This window comes from Acartia tonsa, chromosome 3 (genome assembly GCF_053477335.1).
Source record: "Acartia tonsa isolate MP-2025a chromosome 3, ASM5347733v1, whole genome shotgun sequence".
Lineage (NCBI taxonomy): Eukaryota > Metazoa > Arthropoda > Copepoda > Calanoida > Acartiidae > Acartia > Acartia tonsa.
In genome coordinates this window covers 58289188-58316561 of record NC_137262.1, presented here as the reverse complement: position 1 = coordinate 58316561, position 27374 = coordinate 58289188, and the positions used below count along the sequence as shown (strand labels likewise).

The window sequence follows — 27374 nt, the reverse complement described above, 5'->3', positions numbered from 1 at the left end:
ATTTGCTAGCAGACATAAAGGGTCCTTATAAAAAGGGAGGCATGTAGTTATCTGTATATACGTCTGAAAGCACTGCTGTCGACCACTGATTTTTATATTTGATTCTACCAAAGTGGACTGTAAATTATCAGGGATCAAAAGGGGTAAGACAAAAGCCGATAAATTGACATATATTCCCAATGGTGATGCACAAATTACTTCATCTGTAAATTACAATTAGTGGTTGAAACGTTTGGACACTCAACTTAATGAATCAAATCAACCAATCAGAATTCAGAAGTCCCCAAAGTTGATAAGCTAACGAATAAGAAAACGTTATAATAAATTTTGGGGACTAGTGTCCCCAATGTCACCCCCCTCCCTGATAAATTAAACTGGTCCCAACTATTTTATAAACACGTTCACTTATTCGTTGACTAAAAACTATGGGTTCTTTTTATTAAATCTTGATTGGAGAATATTAATTTATAAAATATTAACTTCATTGAAAATTATAATATTCTAACAGATCTCTTTATATATAACTAATAAAAAGTTAGTATAGTTTTCATTAAAAAAAGCAAACTGTGTTTATTAGTTATTGATCGCATCGCATTATAGACAGCTTTCCGCGGGTGTTAGAAGAAAAATTTATAAGATTAAATGAGTTGCTTTAACCTTAAGGGGCCGAAAATAATTAATTTATGTTTTCTTTATTTTTATATTCTTGGAAAGTTGTCTACAATACGATACATAAACTTTCAGTACGGCTGGGAACTGGGTTCTAATCCATCAGATATCAAACGGTTTCGCAGCCATATGCTGGGAAATGTTTTATTCACATTTATTCACAAAAGAGTAAAAACAAACTAAACTATATGACTAGAGTACAAGTCATTTAGCTTTGGGTTTTGTCTTCATTTGAAGTGTTCATCTAAGCCAACTAAAATAATATTATAGAGATAGCACAATATATGATAAATTAATGTAACACTTGCTCATACTTTACAGTAAAGCTTTCTATAGTTCTATGGAATGTTTAAAGTATTTTTATGTAGGGCAACTATGGAGAAATCTACCCTAAAAAGAAATAAAATTCACTTAAAAATTTTATATACCTAAAACTGAAATCGAAAGTGGAGGCTCGATTTAATAGTAATCCCTTCCCTTTCGTATCCACTAAATAGAGAAACTAAGTTTTAGATTAACATTATTCGAACCCAAAATAAAATCGCGAAAATTTCTTCCTAATTATTTTAATTATGCGTCTATGTTTAAAATGCAGAAACGGTAAATGTTTTAGCTAATACAACTCGTAGAATAATATGAACAATATGAAAGTAAAGTGTGTTGGTCAAGCCGTAACCAAGGTCAGGCCAAAAGTTAAGGAAAGCTCATTTAAGGATTGGGGGGTTAATGCAGTTTCCGATATTGAACAGTATGTATTTTGTACTTTTTTAAAACTAGGTTTATTAAATTAAATGTACAAATCAAAGAAATCATTGAAACAAAAGCAGTATTTTTGTGGTTATTTACCCTTGTACTTTTAAACTTACGTATAATCTTGGTCTACTGGGCGTATGTGATCCAATTTATGGAATTGGTAGAAGAATCAGAGAGAGAGTGAGGGGACAATGGGTTGTTTATTACAACAGTCCCCACAGTTTTATACTAACGTTGTCTTATCATATTTGGGGACTAAAATTAAAGGGGTAGTTTCACGAAATGCATTTGAACTTAATTTAGAGAACCGCATATTTTTTCCTGGTTAATTGGTTAAACTACATTTATATGGCATATATTTAAAAGAATTTCAATTTTCTACCACGTAGTTTTTAAAATATCAAGACTTGAAAATCGTCTTTTTAAATTGCATATATCACAAAAAGACGATTTATAAGTCTTGATATTTTCAAAACTACATGTTAGAAAATTGAAATTCTTTCAAATATATGCCATATAAATATAGTTTCACCCATTAACTAGCCAAAAATATGCGGTTCACTAAATTATGTTCAAATGCATTTCGTGAAACTACCCCTTTTGATTGTTTGTTTCATGAAGTTGAGTTTCCTAACGTTTTAACCTCCAATTGTTTATTACATTATTATTTTTTTAAGTCCCCAAATTGTTATAATAACATTTTCTTTGGCTTAACAACTTTGGGGACTTTAAATGAATTCAATTTTGATTGTTTGGTTTATGAGGTTGAGTTGTTTCAACCTCCAATTCTGATCTACAGAAAGGGTAATTTTGTGTATTAACTTTGGGGATGTACATCTGCCATTGTCTTATCCGTTTAGAGCCATGTAAGAGAGAACCTTGTGTAGACCAAACACATAAAACAATACAAGGACAATTATGTCCACTATCCCATCCATGGATCCCTGATTAATAGACATAGTATGTACATGTAGATTGTAGATGCTCCATCTGACCCCATATTTCGTCAAACTGAAAAGCAGACATAAACCATTAATGTTTATTTTTTGTTATGTACGAGATCTATTCAAGAAATTACGCGATGAATTTTTTTGACGGGTTAATTTTTAGAAAGCTAGCTTTATTCTTAATACCTTCACTATTCTCCTATTGGCTGATTTAGACAAGGTGTCTCTAGATTATCTCTATTTATGGAATTGAATCCATTTAAACAAATTTTAAAAATAAGTCTTCGTCTGCTAAAATTTCTTTTCTAACTTGGACGGTTGGTTAATTATGTGTGATTGGCCATCTAGGGTTATAAATCCATTCAATATATACATTAGCGACAGTGCCTCTACCATCTAGGATTCGAAAAGGTAGGGAATAGTTATTTATCGCATCGTTTTATAAACAGCTTTCTGCGGATTTTAAAAAAAGGTTCAATTATAAGATTAAAACCTGTTTTTTGTCCCTAGATGCTAAAGTCACGGGCTAACAAAACTGGTTTTAATATTATGATTGTACATTTTTTATTTGTGGAAAACTGTATAAAATATTATACAATACAAGAATTTTCAGCATGGCTGAGAACCGGTTCTAATCCAACAGATATTTATCGGTTTCGAAACCATTTTGGGAAGTTAGTTATCGAAATTGTATGCTATAGACAAAAAAGCCTTACTTCTTTTTAAAAAAGGATATGATGTCAAAAAGCTATAATAGATAGGAACCAAAAACTGTACAAATTAACCGTGTCCAAACTTTTTAATCTACATCTAAATGCAATAAAAACATTATTCAACATTGATAATAATTTATTGTGTCAATTATTATTTTTTCATGTATTTCATATTAATATTATGTATTATATATAAAAAAAAACTTTATACTACTTTTAATGATAAAATTTTTAGAGATCATAATACAACTACATCGTTTACATAAATTAATATTTTTCTAATATTCTAAAAATACAAATTTTCCCAAGAATCTATTGTTTACTTAATTACAATTTATGAAATTTTCAAATAAATCAAATTTTGGCACCTTAACACCTCAGAAAGAAATAAAAATAAACATTATTATGACTTCAGAAATCTTTAAATACAATTCAATTGATTCAAATAATGCCTAATTTTTTCATGGTTAAGAAAATGAACAAAAAAATATTTTGTTTCAAAACCTTATCCTAAAAAATTCACCAGTTATAAAACAAATAAAAAAAACGAAATGTTTATCATTATGAATTACTTTTTATGGGTTGAAATTAAAATGAATGATTCATAATGACTGACCCTTTGTTGCAAAGACGTCCAAGCTTTTTTTTGAATGGGATAAAATGAGAGGTTTCAAAGGTTTGAGAGTGAAAATCTGATGTTTTTGTTTTAAAGGGCGTCGTTTTTCGCGCAAGTCCGTAAAGTTAGGTGTTGGTTATAGTCAAATGCTCTGATGAAGTCAAAGTGTTCTTATTCATAACCAAATGGTCAATAATTAAGAACAGCTTTACTCATGTCTCATTAAAAGCATTTAACTACAACCCAACACCCAACTTCAAGGAATTGTGCGAAAAAAATGACCCTCTTTATAGGATGATAAATTGAATGAAGGATTTCAATGTTTGAGGGGGGTAACAACCCCATGGACGTCTTTGCTTTGGTTGCTCCCTGTGAGAATTAGAAAGCCTCAGACTGCATGTGTGTATGTTGATGGATGATTATAGATGGACAGTAGTAAAATGCCTTTTCTCGAAATCGTACGCGGTCATACGTAATGTTGGAAGGGTGACGCAAATTTCAGATCTTAGTAATCGCGATTTGAAAAATAATCATCTTTATCAACGCGAATTAGATAATCTTGCAATCATCGCTTTTACTACTTCGAGAAACGGCATTTTATTACTGTCCATCGATGTATGATTATAATTAATATATTAATATTCATGATATGTACTTTAAACTAATTTTTTAACACTTCTGAAAAGACGCTTTAATGTTTTGACTTTTTGGCGAATCTTAATATTTAATTTATTTTCTAGTAACCGGTTCGATTGATCGGTTTCGAAGCAATACTAGAAAAAGAACCTGTTAAGTCGAAAGAAAATCCGCAGAAAACCAAAATTTTAAAGCGTCCGTTCCTTGCTTTCATTCTTGATATCACCAAGTTGTTTAATATAATTTTAACAAACATTAAACATAGAAATAAATTACAAAACATTTAACATAGTATGCGCTGCGCATGGTGTTTAAGTTTGGCGATAATTTTTTATTTTAAATCTGCTTTTTGGAGAAATATCTGATTTTAGATATTTCTTATTTTTAGAGTGAGATTCACTTTTATAGATTTATCTTATTTACACTTTTTACTTACGTTTCGCTTATTGGCTTAATTTTAAATACTTTTTATCTGTTTATATTTTAGAGGAAGGGTAGAGATAATTGAAGTTCAATAGAGTTTTGTCCTTTGAAAACATCAGAATTATACTAAAATCAAAAGTAATGCAACCAAAAATATAAACATTTTATTTTAAAATGAATTAGAAATATTTAATTTGTACTATGCTATTAATAAACTAATATAAATAATGTATTTTTTATGAATATCATTTATGTTGTGGTACATAGTGGTGTTCCACACCCCTTCCCAGTGTGACACGAGTTTCAACTCTGGTAAAAAGCAGGGATCTAATGATGATACAAAAAATTACCCCTTTTATAGATTAATTAGTGGTTGAAACGTTTGAACCCATATCTTAAACATACCAATCAAAATTCACCAAGTCCCCAAAGTTTAAAGGTAACGAATAAGAAAACGTTATTACAAAACTTTGAGGACTAGTGTAATTAACATCCCATAGTCCCCTCTCTCTAAGTTTCAACTCTGCTTAAAAGCAAAAATATATTATTTCTTGGATGTTACACCAGATTTTCATGTTCTGCAATAAAGTGGAAATATTAATCATATTAATCTTCAGGAGTCGAGTGGTAATTTTGTTTATTGTAATTGAGATTGTACATTAAATTATCCTTTCAAAGTCAAACACTTTCCAACATAATTTTTTTTGTTATTGACTATCCCCTCAGACTTTGAAACCCCTTATTTTTCCTCCTCAAATTTTTTTTAAAAGATGCATTAAATTATTCCCCATCAAACCTTAGAAACCCCTCATTTTGCCCCCACTAAAATAAAAAGCTTAGACGTCGCCGTGTTTTTAGCAAGCTATATGTGAACAACTGTGTGGATTGTTCTTAATTGAATTTAAAAATATTATTGCATAGTTAGAAACAACAATCACTAGTATATCTGTCCCTACTCGAGTTTTTTCACAGGGTTGAAACTCATGTCCCAGAGAGGAGTGTGTACTGTGTGTATTAATAGTGTACCCTATGGTATATACCTTTACTCGGGTTCTTACAAAGAGTTGAAACTCATGTCCCACAGAGGAGTGTATACTGTGTGTATTATGGTGTACCCTATCGTATATTTACTCGAGTTCTTTCACAGAGTTGAAACTCATGTCCCACAGAGAAGTGTGTATTATGATGTAACCTATGGTATATATACTAGGGTTCTTTCACAGAGTTGAAACTCATGTCCCACATAGGAGTGTGTACTGTGTGTATTATAGTGTACCCTATGGTATATAAATTGGTGAGGAGTATTAAAATGCCGGTTCTCAAAGTCGTACAAGGTCATACGCGATATTAAAGGGTGACGCAAATTTCATACATCAATTTTAGCAATAAAATATTATTTAATTTATGCATTTTTCTCAAACCGCGAAAACGGAGATCTAAAATTTGTGTCACCCTTCCAATATTGCGTATGACCATGTACAGTACAACTTTGAGAAATGGCATTTTCTTAAACATCATCTATAAATTCTACTAATATAATAATATGCTACTTTACCACTCATATGAGTACATCACATTAACATGTATTACATAATTATCATATACGCAACAACTTTGAAAACAAGTTTAGAGGGAGTTGTGAGGGCCGGGGAGGTTTGCAAGATAAAGGGGACTATGCACGAACGAGAGCAAGTGATTCTAAGCACCTTTTAGCAGTGATTCTAAATATTTTTTATGTAGGTATATACTAGGGTTATGTTTGATAAAGTTAAACCAACTAAAAAAATAAGTTTCACCATGATTTTCTATGAAATATCATCAATTGTTTTGTTGAGTTCAAACGTTAAAATAAAATAAAACGCCAAAACAATAATACAATCCCTTTTTCTAAATTAACATTTTTCATTGAAAAAGTTTACTCATCTGACACAGCAGTTTGAACTTAACAAAACATTTGATGATATGAAACTTAACCCTAGCATATCTATAAAAAACACATTTATAATCAGTGCTGGAAGGTGATTAGATTCACTTGCTTTGGTTCGTGCATACTCCTCTTTGCTTTATTTCTTTATAATTAATCAGCCTCGCAATATTTAGGGGAGCCTTTTATGAGAAAGATTATGTAAATTACAGAGAAATCAACATGATATTTTTCATAGAATGTCCACTTTTCAGTGCTTAACCAGAGATTTTAAATAAAATAAGAATATTTAGAACATAAAATTGAACTCTTATATTATTATTATATTAACTAACTAAATGCCTTTAATTTTAATATTAAACCTACTTAAAACATTCATGAGCTTAAGTTATTAAATTCAAATGCTAGGTATATAAGAGATTTATCATTTAAATAATAGGTAGTTATTTTTCGTATCGTATTATAGTCAGGTTTCCGCAGATATCAAATTGAAAATTTATATTAATACCAGTTATGTTAGACCCGATTGGCTGTAGGCCCGGGCTAACAAAGCTGGTGTTAATTTTATGGCTTTTATTTTATTAATCAAGGAAAATAGTCTGTAATACGATGCTAAAAATAACTTTTCAGTATGGCCGAGAACCGGTTCTAATCCAGCGGATATTGATCAGTTTCCAAGCCATACTGGAAATATATATTTTTTGAATATTTTTGTTTCTCTCTATCTTCTGAAATTGTTTGTTATTAACAAGGATGATGATGTGCAAAGAATCGCTGGTTTATGATTTAAACAAATGTTGGCTGTTAGGGGTCTTTTGAACAGTTGCATCTGAAACAAATATTATTTATTGAATATTTTACAAAAATACCTAAGGAAAACAAGATTAGTTTTCATAAAAACTGATGCCCGTTTTGACATGAAAATAAAAATTGATGTCCTTTCATGAACAGACATACAAACCCAAAAGAACATCTGCAAATTATTTTCAAACAAATAGAATATACCAAAAAAAAAGGCAAAGATAAGCAAAATTTAATAGAAACAGACAAACAAGTTCAGTCATACATCCTATACTAAAACTTAATCAGACAATCAATTGGCTGAAAATTATATCTACTCAAGGATTGTTGGAAGAAGTGAAAACTATATGCCTTTTTTTTTAAATAAAAAGGCATAGTAAAATGAAAATCCTACCTAAAGCAAAGAATTAGGTTTCAGCTGGGTGACCCATTATTGCTTTGATGATAGAACATACCAGCCGCGGCCCCCGCAGACATGTGAGTGCTTGGTCGGGGCGGCAGCACAGGTCCTGCAGACCCGGGGGGCTGTTGGCTTCCTACAGTCACAGATACTTTTATTGATGATTCCTAGATTTTTTAGGACTTTTATACCTATATAATATGGAGGATAAATTGTTTACTTTTTGGAAAGCAATTTGTCTTATTATAAAAATGTTATGTATAGCTTTTTTTATTGTTCCTGGAAGTATCATGAAATGATTTTTTTTCCTTATGACTAACTCCTGCAGGGCTACCCTGTACCAAAATATAACCTAACTCGAAGTAAAACACTAACACATGAGATCTTTCCTTATTTTATATTTTTAAAAGTAAGGGAGGGGGGCGGAGGGTTTCTGTAATCGACTAGGCACTTTGAGGCAAACCGCCAAAAATTCACTAAAGTATCTTTCCTGGTGAGGGAATGGGATTACCGCCCGGGACAACTGACTTATTGTACGGAGACACGGGAGGAGGAGCTCCCCCCTGCAGGGAGCTGGGTTGTTGCTGCTGGTGGTGTCCTCCTACTCCAGCAGGGTTTGATGAATGAGGTACATAGGAGAGAGAGCCGTACATACTGTGCCCGCCACTAGACATCCCAGGTACTATAAAAGATCAAAATTATTTATAATACATACCTATATATTTTATTTTATTGTTTTTTTATTTAGGTTTTGTTTGGGAGAGAAGAACAAACTAAAGGTATCGCCAATGCTCTAAAGGGATAAGACAATGGCCGATATATTTATATACATCCCTAATTATTATACATAAATTCCCTTTGTAAATAATACTTAGTTATTAAAACGCTTGAGCACTCAACTTAATGAACCATCCAATCCAAATTCAATAATAGTCCCCTAAGTTTTTAAGCCAAAAAAATTGTTAGAAATCGTTATTCTAAAACTTTTGGTGCTAGTGTAATAAACAGCCCAATGTCCCCCTTTATCCCAGTGTTTTACGAATAAGAATTGAGATGATTATTTATCATCTTGCCACCCCTTTGTAAAAAGAAAACTTTGGCGTTTTAAAAAAAACTAGGTACATTTACAAAAGTGTAGGGACAATGTATACCTGAAGTATCATTACTAGAGTGTGTGTGTAAATGATGTCCAAAGGTGAAATGTGACCCCATCTCTCCTCCTAAACATATAAACACATTACTAGAGTGTGTGTGTAAATAATGTCCAAAGGTGAAGTGTGACCCCATCTCTCCTCCTAAATATAAACACATTACTAGAGTGTGTGTGTAAATGATGTCCAAAGGTGAAGTGTGACCCCATCTCTCCTCCTAAATATAAACACATTACTAGAGTGTGTGTGTAAATAATGTCCAAAGGTGAAGTGTGACCCCATCTCTCCTCCTAAATATAAACACATTACTAGAGTGTGTGTGTAAATGATGTCCAAAGGTGAAGTGTGACCCCATCTCTCCTCTAAGTATCAAGTAAGTAAGTAAATATAAACACATTACTAGAGTGTGTGTGTAAATAATGTCCAAAGGTGAAATGTGACCCCATCTCGCCTCCTAAACATAAACAATCGATATATTATTACATGGATGTTGCACCAATTTTCATGTACTCTGATGAAGTGATGCTAGTAGCTGGCAGCCCTTTTACCCAAACTTCTCCCCTCCTACTACTGAACAAACTAACCATAAACAAGGTCCATATTAAAATCTCAATCGACGAAAAATTTTCCCCTTTAATTTGTCTACGTATATCCTATATCCTTTATTATGTTAAAGTCAGCTAAAAATAGTTGAATTTCTGGAAAATTATATAGTCCTAAAAATTTGACTCTTGTAATATAAAAAAGTCAAAAAAGCAAATAAAAACAAAAATAGCCCGTCTGATAGAAACTCCTTTTTTTACCTGCACTGCCAGGTGTACCATGCCTGGACCATTGCTGCATGCTCCATGTGTCCCACTATCTATCTTTCTATGTACCTGCACTGCCAGGTTTACCAGAACCCGGACAATTGCTAAGTGCTCCAGGTGTCCCACTATCTATGTACCTGCACTGCCAGGTGTACCAGAACCCGGACCATTGCTAAGTGCTCCAGGTGTCCCACTATCAAACTATCTATCTATGTACCTCAACTGTCAGGTGTACCAGAACCTGGACCATTACTAAGTGCTCCATGTGTCCCACTAGCTATAGTATCTATCTATGTACCTGCACTGCCAGGTGTACCAGAACCTGGACCATTGCTAAGTGCTCCAGGTGTCCCACTACCTCCATGACTGCCAGTTCTCCAGGACGCTGAACCTGAAATGTATTATAATTATTATTAATGCATAATTGTATTCCTAGCTTTATATAATGATTACACAAATATTAAAATGAAATGATTTATCAATTGGCAGTGTAAACCTTCAGTGATCCGTACGTCCTTCAGAATTAGTAAAAATGACGCATTGCTTACTTTTTTATTGAAGGATTGGCATAACTGTTTTATTAATGTTTATTATAAAATTATTATCCTTTCATTGCTGCGCTACTTACTAGAGAGTACATAATTGTCCTTGTTATTTGAATTTGTATGAATGAACCTTTGATCTTTCTTTTCTTACCTGGAGCCGAGGATCCGCCAATTCTGTCAGGCGGGGGCGGAGCCGACAACCCTCTGATGTGCGGCGATGACTGCTGATTTTGCTCGACCCAACGCGGCGACGGCTCGCCGTTGCGAGACCGCGGAACAATTGGCGGGAGGGAGGCGGCGGCTTGGTTGGAACTGTTGTCCACACTCCGTCGCGGGAACACGGGTTCAATGCAGGGTGGCCGGGATTCGAGCGGAGGTTTAAACCCACCGCCGTAACTTGTCGGCGGTCGCGATGGCGGAAGCCGCGGCGGTACCGGGGGAGGTGAAGATGATTCGCGGGGCGGCAAGGGTGGGCCGCCAACACGCGGTTTTGGCGGAAGCGGCGGCGGTTTACCCATCGCCGCCATTGGCTGTTGATTAGTTGGCAACGCTGTTTGGCTAGAGGTGGCACCCATAGGGCCAGATGGCAACATAACCTAAATTAAGAAAATTGTAATAAAAATTTGAAGAATTTAAAAAAGGATCATGGAAAGAAAACGAAGTAGCAGGTTGCGTCGTATTTTCACAATAGCTTTTCTCTTATTTCAAAAGTGGGGCTCTAACCCTACTGGGCCTTTTTCCTAACCATGCGGGGCAATCCTTAACATTTACCTAACCTAACCTAAAACACCTATCAACAGCTGAGAAAATACGACCCGCTCTTTCGTTATCTTTCTATTATCCAAATTTTGTTTTCCTATATTTGCTTTATAAAGTCAAATGTAATAAAGAGAATTTGGTAGTGCATAATGGTCAAAGAAGGTCCTTATTCTATAAAAGAATAGTTCCAAGTAATAGATCCAATCACTTTTATAAATGGTCCATATGCCATATGAGGGAAACCATTTTGTTGATCTTACCGGTATCTTGATAGGATCCTCCCTGGGGGCCAGAGGATCATCGCTGGCACAGCGGGGTGAGGATTGGTGGAAACTAGGAGTGACAGGCGTCGACACGGGAGACTGTTTGGTCATCGTTGTAGCACCACCTTCATTAACAGAAGATAGTTATAAATAATAGTTACACATTTTTCCATCTTTCATTTGTCTATCTATTACATCCACATTAATTCAACTTTTGTTTGTCATATTTCATTGTTTATCTTTTCGTCTTTCTGTGACTAACTTGCCCTTTTTATTTGTGTCTATATTATATAGCTTACTAGCGGCTACGCCCCTAGAGAAAATCTTTAAAGAACAGCTATTTACCCAAAAAAATATTATTATGTATATATTTCTATTTTTTGGCGATTTCTCTTATGAGGGTGGTTGTATCTTCTCCCCAAATAGCTATAAACCTTCCCAGGACCTATGAGAAGATACTCTGTAAAGGAGAACCATATCGGTTAAGCGGTTAGCGAAATCATTCGGTACAAATAGACAGACAGATAGAGATCCTTTTACTTTATTATAAGGATTTTTCTCAATGTAGCAATCTATCTTTTGCCTTTTTATATATTGATCTATCAGTCAATCTAACACTTTCCTGTATATATCCATCCCTTACCTGGGGAACCGTAGTTAGGAGAACTCAAGGGGGAAGATTCATCCTTGCTCGGTCTTGAGGAGCCCCCCGGAATCTTGGGCAGGGGGTGGGGCGGGTTCTTTGGCTTGACGCCCGGCGACTTGAGGCTGAGGCCCGGCCACCTGCGCTCTGGGTTCTTACGCTTGATCGTGTCCGAGGACCGGGGCTCGATCTCGATTGACTTGCCCCATAGGTAATCTGGCATTGCAATTATTCATTTTAATTGACTTTTGATTAGTTTTCATGAAAATTTCATTTCTTATGTGTAGTAAAGGCATGAAAACCCCTAAAAACTTCTAGACATAAATTTCTGAAACTACATTTAGACATAAAAACAACGATAGGTAACACATTAAAAAAAAACATTTGAATGGTTGGAAAGGTGAAAAATATACCTCATTCAGCTTATTTCAGCGTTATTGCATAATTTATGTTAACCTAAACCATTAATATGAAAATTTTAACATCAATAGGGAGGGATGGTGTCATTTTGGTGTACCTAGTATATATAATATAGCCAACATCCTACAGACAACCAATCCATATGAGTCAACACAAAATACAGCAACAATGAGTAAAAATGAATAATTTCCTGTGATTTCATTGCCATGCATTTCCGGGAATGGTTCCAGAGTTTCCAGGAAATGTTTCAGCTTGGGAAACTCTTGCAGGCAGTACGCCTGGTTCTGGTACTGTTGAATCTCACTGATAATCTCAGCAACCTATATATAGATAGTTAGTAAGTATGGATAGATAGATAGGCCTGGTTCTGGTACTGTTGAATCTCACTGATAATCTCAGCAACCTAGATTTGGATAGATAGTATGTAAGATATGGAAAGATAAAAAAATATTTGAATTAGAAGGACAAATTCAAATATTTAGATAGATACACAAAACCAGCGTTGCGGAGCCGTTTGATTTTGGTGCGCACCAAAATCAATGAAGATATGAAGATGGAGGCTCCGGCTCCGACCTAAATTCAAGAAAAACAACATATTTTTTTTGACTTTGGAAGGTTTTAAAAATTCAATTTTTGATAAAAATGGACTTGAAAAACTTAAAAGGGGCATTTGCACTTGACAAACCAGAGTTACCAAATTGTAATTAATAAAAATCTCTTTATTTAGCTAACCCGGAGCCATTTTTTAACAAAAATTACTGCTCCAGCTCCGGCAAAATATGGCGGCTCCCGGCTCCACAACTCTGCACAAAACATACTAACTATGTATATTAAAACTTTATGTTAAGATAAAATGTCTTAACATCAATTCCAGTATAGCTTACAAACCGATTAATATCCATCAAAACCAGAGCTCGATCTTTAAATCGTTTATAGGTGATTTAAACCGGGGCGATTCATTTGGCGCACCATCAAATTATTAATATCAATCTTTAAATCAAATTTGCATGGGCGATTTGAATCGGGCAGTGGCGCGGGCCCGGCGCGGCAATGGCACTCACCGAGTGATTTATTTAATAAATAAATATTTTTTTTAATTACTTTAATATTTTATTGCAAAACTATCGTGAAAACATTTTTATAGTTATTTTTAAAATAGATTATATATTAATGTTTTATATAAAATACCATACGGACACGGCATTTTATATAAAATACCTTACTGACACTGCTTAAGTAATAAAGTTGTACTGGCGCGGATCGATATTTTAGTGAGTGCACAGGCGATTTAACAACACCGCGCCGAAAATCTTTTAAAAATCCATGTTTTATAGGCGCGCTGTGGCTTAACACCAACGCACCTTCGGTTCACCTCTGAATCGCCCCGGTTTAAATCACTATAAAAACGATTTAAAGATCAAGCTCAGTTCACAGCCTAACATTAAAATCATATAGAGCATCGTATTTCAGACAATTTTTCACAAATATTAAACTAAAATAATCATAAAATTAATCACAGTTTGTTAGCTCTGGTCTTCGGCCCCTCGGGACTAACAAAACTAGTTTTAATTAAATATCCGCGGAAAGCTGTCTATAACTTAGCAAAAATATGTTTAATATAATATTTAAAAATCATTCAACAAACTAACCTTGCGCCGTTTGCTAAAATTGATAAGCTTGGAATTGTGCAGGAAGTCAGGGTTGCCCTCCTCCAGGAACAGGATGTTGGTCTGGTACTGACCGAAGAAGGGGACACACGGAGGATTTATGGAGCGCAGTTTCTCCAGGTAGATTTTGTTGTGGTCAGCAACTAAACTTGTCGCCTCTTCTAACATCTATATAAAGAGATTTGAGTATTAGAGTTCTTAAAAACAGATATGATTTTAAACCAAAGAAGTCAAAATTCTTATATAAAAATAAAATACAAATTAAGCGTGGATAAAGAAATTTTCTTCGCATTTTATTTTTTAAAATATTATGTTCCAGCAGTTAAAAAGAACTATTTTTATAGATAGAGGAAAAGAATTATTTTATTCTCTGGAAAATCTTTCGAGTTGAAAAAAACTCACATAGGGGGAATTTCTTTACTCAATTTCTCTCTTGGAATAGATTATAAACACAAACTAATATCTTTGTTTCATTTTTACCTTTAGCAAGTTGCCAGCCAGTTTTTCCTTGGTCAGGGTCAGTCTATGCACTGCTGAGCTGTTCAGAGCAGAGGTAATTGCCAGGACACCATTGAAATTATTATAATCCTAGATAGATAGATAGTTAGAAAGGTAATATATAGATAGATAGGTAGATAATATGTAGATAGATAGATAGTGTGAGTCTATGCACTGCAGAGCTGTTTAGAGCAGAGGTAATTGCCAGGACACCATTGAAATTATTATAATCCTAGATAGATAGATAATATATATATAGATAGATAGATAATATATAGATAGATAGATAGTGTGAGTCTATGCACTGCTAAGCTGTTTAGAGCAGAAGTAATTGCCAGGACACCATTGAAATTATTATAATCCTAGATAGATAGATAATATATATATAGATAGATAGATAATATATATATATAGATAGATAGATAATATATAGATAGATAGATAGTGTGAGTCTATGCACTGCTGAGCTGTTTAGAGCAGAGGTAATTGCCAGGACACCATTGAAATTATTATAATCCTAGATAGATAGATAATATATATACATATATAGATAGATATATAATATGTAGATAGATAGATAAGGTGAGTCTATGCACTGCTGAGCTGTTTAGAGCAGAGGTAATTGCCAGGACACCATTGAAATTATTATAATCCTAGATAGATAGATAATATATATATATATATAGATAATATATAGATAGATAGATAATATGTAGATTGTAGATAGATAGATAGTGTAAGTCTATGGACTGCTGAGCTGTTTAGAGCAGAGGTAATTGCCAGGACACCATTGAAATTATTATAATCCTAGATAGATAGATAGTTAGAAAGGTAATATATAGATAGATAGGTAGATAATATGTAGATAGATAGATAGTGTGAGTCTATGCACTGCTGAGCTGTTTAGAGCAGAGGTAATTGCCAGGACACCATTGAAATTATTATAATCCTAGATAGATAGATAATATGTATATAGATAGATAGATAGTGTGAGTCTATGCACTGCAGAGCTGTTTAGAGCAGAGGTAATTGCCAGGACACCATTGAAATTATTATAATCCTAGATAGATAGATAATATATATAATATATATAGATAATATGTAGATAGATAGTTAGATAATATATATATAGATAGATAGATAGTGTGAGTCTATGCACTGCTGAGCTGTTTAGAGCAGAGGTAATTGCCAGGACACCATTGAAATTATTATAATCCTAGATAGATAGATAGTTAGAAAGGTAATATATAGATAGATAGGTAGATAATATGTAGATAGATAGATAGTGTGAGTCTATGCACTGCAGAGCTGTTTAGAGCAGAGGTAATTGCCAGGACACCATTGAAATTATTATAATCCTAGATAGATAGATAGTTAGAAAGGTAATATATAGATAGATAGGTAGATAATATGTAGATAGATAGATAGTGTGAGTCTATGCACTGCAGAGCTGTTTAGAGCAGAGGTAATTGCCAGGACACCATTGAAATTATTATAATCCTAGATAGATAGATAATATATATATAGATAGATAGATAATATATAGATAGATAGATAGTGTGAGTCTATGCACTGCTAAGCTGTTTAGAGCAGAAGTAATTGCCAGGACACCATTGAAATTATTATAATCCTAGATAGATAGATAATATATATATAGATAGATAGATAATATATATATATAGATAGATAGATAATATATAGATAGATAGATAGTGTGAGTCTATGCACTGCTGAGCTGTTTAGAGCAGAGGTAATTGCCAGGACACCATTGAAATTATTATAATCCTAGATAGATAGATAATATATATACATATATAGATAGATATATAATATGTAGATAGATAGATAAGGTGAGTCTATGCACTGCTGAGCTGTTTAGAGCAGAGGTAATTGCCAGGACACCATTGAAATTATTATAATCCTAGATAGATAGATAATATATATATATATATAGATAATATATAGATAGATAGATAATATGTAGATTGTAGATAGATAGATAGTGTAAGTCTATGGACTGCTGAGCTGTTTAGAGCAGAGGTAATTGCCAGGACACCATTGAAATTATTATAATCCTAGATAGATAGATAGTTAGAAAGGTAATATATAGATAGATAGGTAGATAATATGTAGATAGATAGATAGTGTGAGTCTATGCACTGCTGAGCTGTTTAGAGCAGAGGTAATTGCCAGGACACCATTGAAATTATTATAATCCTAGATAGATAGATAATATATATAATATATATAGATAATATGTAGATAGATAGTTAGATAATATATATATAGATAGATAGATAGTGTGAGTCTATGCACTGCTGAGCTGTTTAAGCAGAGGTAATTGCCAGGACACCATTGAAATTATTATAATCCTAGATAGATAGATAATATATATATATATATAGATAATATATAGATAGATAGATAGATAATATGTAGATTGTAGATAGATAGATAGTGTAAGTCTATGGACTGCTGAGCTGTTTAGAGCAGAGGTAATTGCCAGGACACCATTGAAATTATTATAATCCTAGATAGATAGATAATATATAGAAAGATAGATAGATAGTGTGAGTCTATGCACTGCTGAGCTGTTCAGAGCTGAGGTAATTGCCAGGACACCATTGAAATTATTATAATCCTAGATAGATAGATAATATATAGAAAGATATATAGGTACTGTCTGTCTGTCTGTCTACCTGTATATATCTATCTATCTATACCTGTAAAACAATCATAATCTCTAGAATTCTATTCATGACAGCCACCCTCTCCTCTATAATATCTATCTATCTATCTGTATACATATCTATCTATCTATAGTCTATACCTGTAAAACAATCATAATCTCTAGAATTCTATTCATGACAGCCACCCTCTCCTCTATATTATCTACCTATCTATCTATATATCTATCTATATCTATCTATCTATGTATACCTGTAAAACAATCATAATCTCTAGAATTCTATTCATGACAGCCACCCTCTCCTCTATAATATCAATCTATCTATCTGTATACATATCTATCTATCTATCTATCTATACCTGTAAAATAATCATAATCTCTAGAATTCTATTCATGACAGCCACCCTCTCCTCTATAATATCTATCTATCTATCTGTATATATCCATCTATCTATCTATACCTGTAAAACAATCATAATCTCTAGAATTCTATTCATGACAGCCACCCTCTCTTCCATATTATCTGTCTCCAAAATCATTCGTTCCAAATATCTAAAAATATACAAAATAAAATATATATAAAAGCATTTCTAAGTAGTAAAACTTGATTTTAATAAGATTTAATTTCCTAGTATGCCAAGTTTTACATTAATCAGATGTTTCTTTCGTGTATATCATAATAGACGAAACTCCAACCCTAATTTTAGAGTCTACTACACCCTACGTAACTTACAGAAAAGCTAAAAGAAAGCACTTCACATTTATTTATCGCATCGTACAATAGTCAGCATTCCACGGATATCAATAAGGCTGAGAACCGGTTCTAATCCAGCTGATATTATAGGTTTTCGCAACCATTCTGGAAAAATATATGAGTACCTTGTAAAATTTGTAGTGTGTCTTGTCATCTTTAAAAGGTTTGGTGATCTTTTATCCTTGTCTTCTCTGGTCCAGGCCAAGTCTACCAGTTCACTCGGCTTCACAGATCTACAAATAATTCAAAAAATTATCAAACTAAAATCATATCCTACTAGCGACCCCCATGAAGAAGTAAGTTTTTTTTGTGAAGTTTTAAAATATTACTTAACTGATTGAGTTCTCCTGTTTAGGGAAGCTTAGCATAGGCCCCGGAAAGTTTTACCCATTTTTTTTATTTCACCCTTGGGATTGTTTTAGGACATTCTCTTCCACCTTCTTACCCCTTTGAATATAGAACCTCCAGATGCAAGAGTCAAAGTCGCTGGTATGTTATAATAAAGTAAGTTGTCTTATTTTTGGTTATGTCAAATAATATCTCATAAACGACTATAAAAAAAAAATACTCTACACTTTAAAACAAATAACCATTTTATTTTTACTAGAAGGAAATAACTCGAATAAAAAAGTCAAAGGGGGGGGGGGGTTTAATGCAACCATCTCGTAATCAGTGAGCAAATGGCACTTAGAATTCGAATTTCGATCTGAAATTTTGTATGAGTAATCCTTGATAGGTCTATTTTCCCTAAATCGAACAAAAACTTGGAAAAGTAACGGCTGGCGGCTGGCAGCTCAGCCGTTTAGCCGTTTTTTGCCTATTATTAGGGCAAATTCATCATTAATTACATAGGAATCAACCTTTTAAAACATATTTCTGGTTTAATTCATGTTAAATGACATCAATAATCATTTTTAAAAATTTTAGTACCAGCTGCTAAACGGCTAGAACCGGCTGAAAACGGCTGGGAGCCGCCAAGAGTATAAAGGGTAGATAGGGCTTGTGACATGTCTAGGGGTAGGTTTCTATGGGTGCTGAGCTCAAAAATGCTACTAAAAATAGTGACGGCCAATCCATATGGCAGCTGGGTAACAGCTGCAGCTCAGCTGCGAGCGGCCAAGAGTAGAATGAGTAGATAGGGCTTGTGACGTGTCTAGGGGTAGGTTTTTATAGGTGCTGAGCTCAAAAATGCTAACAAAAATAGTGGAGGCCCATCCACATGGCAGCTGGGTAATGGACGCAGCTCAGCTGGGTAATGGACGCAGCTCAGCTGGGTAACGGCCGCAGCTCAGACGAGATAGGCCAAGAGTAGAATGAGTATATGCGGCATGTGACGTGTCCAGGATTAGGTTTATATGGGTGCTGAACTCAAAAATGCTTCTAAAAATAGTTTTGGCCAATCCCTATGGCAGTTAAGTAATAGTTGCTGCTCAGCTGCGAGCGGCTAAGAGTAGAATGATTAGATAGGTCTTGTGACTTATCTAGAGGTAGGTTTTTATGGGTGCTGAGCTCAAAAATGCTACCAAAAATAGTGACAGCCCATCCATATCATATGGCAGCTGGGTAACGGCCAAAGCTCATCTGGTAGAGGCCAAGAGTAGAATGAGTACATAGGGCATGTGACATGTCTAGGGGTAGGTTTTCATGGGTGCTGAGCTCAAAAATGCTACCAAAAATAGTAACGACCCATCCATATGGCAGCTGAGTAACAGCTGCAGCTCAGCTGCGAGTGGCCAAGAGTAGAATGAGTAGATAAGGCTTGTGATGTGTCTAGGGGTAGGTTTTCATGGGTGCTGAGCTCAAAAATGGTACTAAAAATAGTGGCAACCCATCCACATTGCAGCTGGGTAACAGCTGCAGCTCAGCTGCGCGCCACCAAGAGTATAATGAGTAGATAGAGCTTGTAACGTGTCTTGGGGTAGGTTTTTATGGGTGTTGAGCTCAAATATGCTACTAAAAATAGTGGCGATCAATCCATATATGGCAGCTGAGTAACAACTACAGCTCAGTTAGGAGCGGCCAAGAGTAGAATGAGTAGATAGGGCTTGTAATGTGTCTTAGGGGAGGTTTTTATGAGTGCTGAGCTCAAAATGCTACCAAAAATAGTGGTGACCTATCCATGTGGCAGGTGGGTAACGGCGGCAGCTCAGCTGGGAGCGGCTGAAAGTAGAATGAGTACATAGGGCTTGTGACGTGTCCAGGGGTAGGTATTTATGAGTGCTGAGCTCAAAAATACTACCAATAATAGTGGCGGCTCATCCATATGGCAGCGGGGTAACAGCTACAGCCCACAAGCCCTATCTACTCATTCTACTCTTAGCCTCCCCCAGCTGAGCTGCAGCCGTTACCCAGCTGCCATATGGATGGGTCGCCACTATTTTTGGTACCATTTTTGAGCTCAGCACCCATAAAAACTTACCCCAAGACACGTCACAAGCCTTATGTACTCATTTTACTCTAGGCCGCTCCCATCTGAGCTGCAGCTGTTGCTCAGATGCCATATAGATTGGCCGCCACTATTTTTGGTAGCATTTTTGAGCATAGCACCCATTAAAACCTACCCCTAGACACGTCATAAGCCCTATATACTCATTCTTCTCTTGGCCTCTCACAGCTGAGCTGTGGCCGTTACCCAGCTGCCATATGGATGGACCGCCACTATTTTTGGTAGCATTTTTTAGCTCAGCACCCATGAAAACCTACCCCTAGACACGTCATAAGCCCCATCTACTCATTCTACTCTTGACCGCTCGCAGCTGAGCAGCAGCTGTTACCCAGCTGCCATATGTTTTGGCCGCCACAATTTTTGGTACCATTTTTGAGCTCATCACCCATAAAAACCTACCCCTAGACACGTCACAAGCCCTATCTACTCATTCTACTCTTGGCCGCTCGCAGCTGAGCAGCAGCTATTACTCAACTGCCACATGGATTGGCCATCACTATTTTTGGTAGTTTTTTTGAGCTCAGCACCCATAAAAACCTAACCCTGGACATGTCACATGCCCTATGTACTCATTCTACTCTTGGCCTCTCCCAGCTGAGCTGCCGCCGTTACCCAGCTGCCACATGGATGGGCCGCCACTATTTTTGGTAGCATTTTTGAGCTCAGCATCCATAAAAACTTACCCCTAGACACGTCACAAGCCCTATCTACTCATTCTACTCTTGGCCGCTCGCAGCTGAGCTGCAGCTGTTACCCAGCTGCCATATGGATTGGCCGTCACTATTTTTAGTAGTATTTTTGAGCTCAGCACCCATAAAAACCTACCCCTAGACATGTCACAAGCCCTTTCTACTCTTCATACTCTTGGCCGCTCCCAGCCGTTTTCAGCCGGTTCTAGCCGTTTAGCAGCTGGTACTAGAAATTTAAAAAATGGTTATTGCTATCATTTAATATGAATTAAACCAAACTATGTTTTAAAAAGTTGATTCCTACGTAAATAATGATGAATTTTTTCCTAAAAATAGGCCAAAAACGGCTAAACGGCTGAGCTGCAGCCGCCAGCCGTTACTTTTCCAACTTTTTGTTCGATTTAGGGAAAATAGACCTACCAAGGATTACCCATGCAAAATTTCAGCTCGAAATTCGAATTCTAAGTGCCATTTGCTCACTGATTACTAGATGGTTGCATTAAACCCCCCCCCCCCTTTATAAAGACTCTGAAAAAACTTGTAAGACTTTCTTTCTAAAAAATCTAAATTAATTTTACCTACTATTAAATAAATCTTTTTAAATATATTCTATCAAATAATAATTAACAATAACCTAATCTTAAAAATAAATAAATAGAATATATATTTAGAACATTAATTTTATCTATATTTGTGTTTATCAAGAAGGAAACATTAAAACTACATCTTGACGTAAATTTTAAAAATAAACTTAGTGAAAATCCTGTTTTCTTAAAATCAAATCAATATGTTACTAAAATAACATCTTGTTTTGGCAGTTAAACTTCTACAGAAAACATCTATCCCCTCGCCTTATACAGAATTCGCAGATATTTTCTCCAGATAAGTTCGCGGATTTTTTATCTGTACAAGGGTTCGCGGTTTTTTTTTCTCTTACCTGTAAAGATTGAACTCGATAAGTGTGAGCTGTCTGGCGATTTCTATTGGATGATATGTCAACAATTCTGGCCAATCAGAAGACGGGTTCTTCATGTGGATTTCTATTGGGGGTGGTGACCGCTCAAAGTTATACTAAAGATAGTTAGAACATTTTATATTTTTATCTTATTTTATAAAATAATAAGGTTTTTTATCTGTAGCTTAAGATCTCCATAACTAATAAACTGATTGAGTTCTCCCTTTTAGGGAAGCTTTACTTAGGTCACATGGTGGTTTTTTAAATTTTTTTATTTAATTCTAGGTATTGTTTTAGTTTAGGCTTTTTTTTACACCGTGCCTCTTTGGATATAGATCCCCTAGATACATAGCAGCCGCTAGTATGATTATAATTCATAACATATAGATATTTTACCATTATAACAAAATGAAAGATCAAATGTTTCACCTGAATATCTTTCTGTCTCTCATCATTATCCAGCCTCCTCTGAACACTGCGAATAATCGGCTCCACCCATTTCCTCATGTGGCGCCCGGTTATCTTGTCCAGGAAGGAGGTGAGGGAGTGCAGCAGCTCTGTGTCCTCAGAGAAGTCGTAGAAATGCTGGTCAACCCAGTGTTTCAACACGTTGACAACGCGGAATTGTACGGGTCGCACGTACTCTTTGCGAAACCGTTTCAGATCCTAATAAAAACAAAAATATGTTAAGATTCTTATTTTTATTAATTTAAAGTGAAAAAGATTCTAAAAAAGGAAAAAAAAATAATTATGCCAAATTATTTGTTTGTTATCAAGAAAAAAAACGAAAGTACAATTTACAGGACTACTAGGTATGTTATATACTGTATAATATATATACTTCATGTATAATTTAATACATTTAGGGGACAATGGGATGTTTATTACAGTAGTCCCCAAAGTTATATAATAACGTTTTCTTATTCGGTGGCTTAACAACCTTGGGAACTATTATTGAATTTTGATTGGTTAGTTTATTTTGTTGAGTGTCCTAACGTTTCAACCACAAATTATTATTTACAAAAGGAGCAATTTGTGTATTATTATCATAGGAAATGTTATTGTTCATCAATTTATAGGCCATTGTCTTATCCCTTAGATGCCTGAATGAGAATCTCTTTAGGGAAATAACCTTTTTTTTACTATTGAACAAGAACAAGTAATACCTGTGAGTAGCGCATCTTTTTAGATTTATCCGTCTGTTCCTCACAGTCTGATGGGAAGGGAGGGTCGGGGATGTGAAACCTTTCCATTAAGAGGTTCAACAGCTCTTGTGGGGTACAGAAAGATCTAGATAGATAGATAAATAAATAGATAAAAAAAACTGGAAATAAAGGTATTTTGGATCATGGAAAGAAAACGACGTAGAGGTTTCATCGTATTTTCTCAGTAGCTTTTCTTCTATTTCTGGCCCCTGCGGGGAGGTGGGGGCTCTAAACCTGCGGGTCAATCAATAACATTTCCTTTACATAAACTTACCTAAGATAAGCTTTCAAAAGCTACTGTGAAAAAATGACGAAAACCGCTACTTTATTTTCTTTTCATGATCAAAATTTATCAGCATCAAGGAATAATCTCTCTCTAATCAAAAGCATTAAAGTTCTGTTTTAACCTACCATACATTAAAAAAAAAGTTCTTGTGACTTTACGATTGATTGTCCTTTTTTGTAAAGCAATGAAAAAGAAAAAATCCGAAAATAGAAAAACCATCGAAGAAAGCTTATGTAAATCATACTTGTAAGTTGTGAGGAATGTTTTCATGAAGACTGGAGTGGCGTACACATGGTACGTGAGCCTCTCCACCAGCTTGATAAGTGTGGCCCCCTTGATGATGGGCACCCCACTACTCTCCTCCCTCTCCTCGAACATCAGGTTCTCCGCCGAGTCCTCTATGGCAAACCTAGAATATATAGATAGATAGTTTAATAACTATGACTCAAGGTCCAAGATTATAAGGGATTAAAATTATTGGTTGAAAAGTTTTAGACAACCAATCAAAGTACCCAAAGTTTTAATCCAACAAATGGCAGAGTCCTTTTGTTCAAGTGAGGAACTTAAAGCTCTTTAATTCGAGTCCATAAACTTATCTTTTGGTGGCATTATGAGCTTTGTCTATAAGTCTAGCGCGGAGTTGCTCTAATCCACATATGTCCACACGTGACTTACAAAAATAGCAATGGTTTTTATTTAACGTCTATAACATAGAGAGAGGCTTGACATGAACCCAAAAACCTTTTCGACAAATAACTACAACTCATTGGGTTGTTTAATACAGAATATTATCATACAAAGATAGAAAAAAGGACAGAAAATGATATCAGTCATAAAATAAAAGATAACTAACACATTAAATTACAAAAAATCAACCTGTAAAGAGAAGCATCAGGAAGCCGGAGGGGATGTCTGTTCTCCTCATCATTCAGGATGACGTCCAGTGTCCTCTCCAGCATGGATTTGGTGTTGAGCATGACCAGGGCCGCCATCCAGTCGTTCTTGTCCTCCATGCTCTCACACTTGAAGATGACCCGCTGAGAGTCTCGCTGACAAATCTCGAATGTGTGCCTAAATAATGGATATTGGATTTACTTGGATATAGTGACAGCAATAAGTTTGTCGTCAATTTAGGTTGATATTATGGATTATTGGTCAGATCGTTCATCCAGTACTAGGGGATGAGGTAAAGGGTATTAAGTGGGAGTATCGTTATTCTAGCGAGTATCATTTTATCACTTTATTAGAAAACATGTAAATCTGCTGCAACATCCAAGTAATACTATATCGATGTTTTAAATTATCTATATGCAAAGATCTTATGGGATAAGACATTGGACGATAAATTAATATATATGACAATAAATGATAAACAAAATTACACCTTTTGTATTTTAAAAAAAGTTTGGAACCAATCAATCAAAGTTCAATAAAAAGTACCTACCAAAAGTTTTGTAGTTGACAAATATGATAACATAGTTATAAATCTTAATGTAAAGTGTAAATTAGGGTTTGGCCGGATATCCGGTGTGGCCGGATATCCGGCCATTTTCAATATCCGGCCGGATACCGGATATTAAAACTATCCGGTCGGATATCCGGCTATAACTTTTTTTATATTTTACACCAAAAATCTCTGCTTTTTAAAATTTTAAATGGCTATAATTTTCTTATTATTGAAGATAGAAGAACATTTTTTGAATATGTTTATCTTTATATGCAAATTTTATTATATGAAATCTCAAAAGTTTATTAATAAATATTTTTTGCTACTTTAATATCTGGTAATTTAGCCGGTAATTTGCCGGATATACGGCGTTGGCCGGATATCCGGCCGGATACCGGATGTCCGGAATTTGAAATCAGCCGGATATCCGGTATCCGGTCAAAAAAGTATCCGGCCCAACCCTAGTGTAAATTATAGTCCAATATCCCCTCCCTCCCTATCAGTATCCATAGCCTGCAAAAACAAACTTACTTAAAATTTTCTTCATCTTCTCTGTCTTGAATGCTGATCAGACGAATTAGATACTTGTCTCTGTACCTATAGCAACAAAATCAATAACAATAATGAAATAAAACAGTAAAATAAAAAATTGAAAATCCAAAATTTTAACCATTTTTCGGTTTTAATAAAAACCAACTGTGTGTGTATCCTTATAATAAAGTAACAGGATCTTTGTGTATGTACATAAGGTTCTCACTACCCGCTGAACCGATATGGTTCTCCTTCACAATGTAGCTTCTAATAGGTCATTCTGGGAAGGTTTATAACAAATTTGGGGGAGAGTGTCACTAGCCTCCCAAGAGAAATCACAAAAAATCCAATGAAATAAAACGGCTTTTCATAGATATACATATTTTTTGGCAAACAGATGATTAAAACATAGAATTTAAAAAATCAGTTTGCGTGCCGCTAGTTTGTTTAATAAAATATCATAGTGGCCGTTAGAAAAGTGTTTTAAGCAACTAGTAAATATCTACCTGAGTTCACCAGCAGCTGAGCTGGAGGCTGATGAGCTGCTTGGTCGCCGTCCTCCCGTCTGCTGAGAACAAACTATCAACAGACCGTCACAAAGTATCACATACCTATAATATAATTCCAATTAAATTATAGGTAGGTACCTAATAGTTTCATTATAAAGTAAAATAATTTTTAGTAGCGAAGCTACTCTGTATTTTACTTTGACTATCCGTCCACCAGTCCGTCCGTAACTCTATGGGGAAAACGTGATTTTCTCGACCTTTATTAAAATAGACATATGAAATTTTCAGGGATGAAATAAGTTAATATAATACATTCTTCCATCAAGTTTTATTATGATTTGTTTATCAATTGGGATGCTAGATCGATTCTTAGATTTTTTAATGTTTTATTATGGCCATGGTTTAATGATTTTTTTATGGCCATGCTCTATACCTAGTTAACTTTATTTCTGCTTTCCCTCAATAATTTTTGAGCTTCGCTACTTATGGATGTTGTCATTCTTGTTCAAATCTAACTTATAACAAGGAAGTGAAAGGTGCAAAAAACTAAGTATCAAAAGAATAAATTACTTACCTATCCTTCATCTTCTTCTTATCATTTCCAACCTTCAGCTTTCCTTCGTACACAATCTCCGAGGAGTTGGCGACAATGTCCTTCCCCTCCCAGCCCACGATGCTTTGCTGGAGCTGGTTGAGACGGCCTAGTGACTGCTGGCGAGACTGCCGGCCTGGACCATACCTGGAAATTCATTACGAACAGTTCATACAAAATTTATAGATTGTATTGATTTTTGATTAACAGATTTCTCTTTTAGGTTCAGAAATATACAATACAAAAATATGCTTGGTTACCTGTGAAAGACCTCACTGTGTTTCCTCTTGGTCATGCTGCCGGAGCCGATGTGACCGAGGGCTGTGCTCTGGGCGCACATGGTGCTTAGCTTGTTCTGTAGGGGAGTTAACATGGCTGTCACTTGCTTTAGCGTGTCACGCTCCTCCTTAATAGACAAATATATAAATATTGATATAGCTTGTTCTGTAGGTGGGTTAACATGGCTGTCGCATGTTTTAGTTTGTCACGCTCCTCCTATTAATAAGGAAATATCCTGTAATAGTAAGACTAGTAGATAATCTTTGAAATTCCAACTGAAAATCTTATATCCATCTATCCGTCTATTTTAAATGAAAAATTAAACACAACTGGTATTAATTTCATGATTTTACTT

At 35.0% G+C, this 27374-nt stretch overlaps 2 protein-coding genes and 1 long non-coding RNA gene across 8 annotated transcripts in view; 1 reads left to right on the top strand and 2 right to left on the bottom strand.

Annotated features, from left to right (window-relative positions):
• The window catches only part of LOC145314675 (signal transducer and activator of transcription 5B-like), a 160437-nt gene that overhangs the window by 53850 nt on the left and 79213 nt on the right, over positions 1 to 27374 (top strand). The gene's annotated exons all lie outside the window — the stretch shown is intronic.
• Positions 3201 to 6235, bottom strand: LOC145314681 (uncharacterized). The gene is made up of 2 exons (XR_013877843.1): positions 4280 to 6235; positions 3201 to 4147 (listed from the first exon to the last, which is right to left on the bottom strand). It is a non-coding gene; the product is annotated as an uncharacterized LOC145314681 (long non-coding RNA).
• Positions 7406 to 27374, bottom strand: part of Sos (Son of sevenless guanine nucleotide exchange factor) — a 32983-nt gene continuing 13014 nt past the window's right edge. For 4 of the 6 annotated variants that reach the window (XM_080154683.1, XM_080154682.1, XM_080154687.1 and 1 more), the window contains 22 exons: positions 27001 to 27146; positions 26723 to 26887; positions 26146 to 26250; positions 25640 to 25705; positions 24538 to 24732; positions 23906 to 24070; positions 23337 to 23460; positions 22600 to 22836; positions 22153 to 22286; positions 18206 to 18313; positions 17788 to 17878; positions 14620 to 14727; positions 14122 to 14307; positions 12666 to 12792; positions 12053 to 12271; positions 11407 to 11534; positions 10539 to 10983; positions 10141 to 10233; positions 9034 to 9102; positions 8375 to 8564; positions 7877 to 8020; positions 7406 to 7510 (listed from right to left, as the gene is read on the bottom strand). In XM_080154683.1, the coding sequence (XP_080010809.1) occupies positions 7897 to 8020; positions 8375 to 8564; positions 9034 to 9102; positions 10141 to 10233; positions 10539 to 10983; positions 11407 to 11534; positions 12053 to 12271; positions 12666 to 12792; positions 14122 to 14307; positions 14620 to 14727; positions 17788 to 17878; positions 18206 to 18313; positions 22153 to 22286; positions 22600 to 22836; positions 23337 to 23460; positions 23906 to 24070; positions 24538 to 24732; positions 25640 to 25705; positions 26146 to 26250; positions 26723 to 26887; positions 27001 to 27146 (3225 nt within the window). In that variant the 3' untranslated portion in view covers positions 7406 to 7510; positions 7877 to 7896. The other 2 variants (XM_080154685.1, XM_080154684.1) reach the window with 2 other exon arrangements.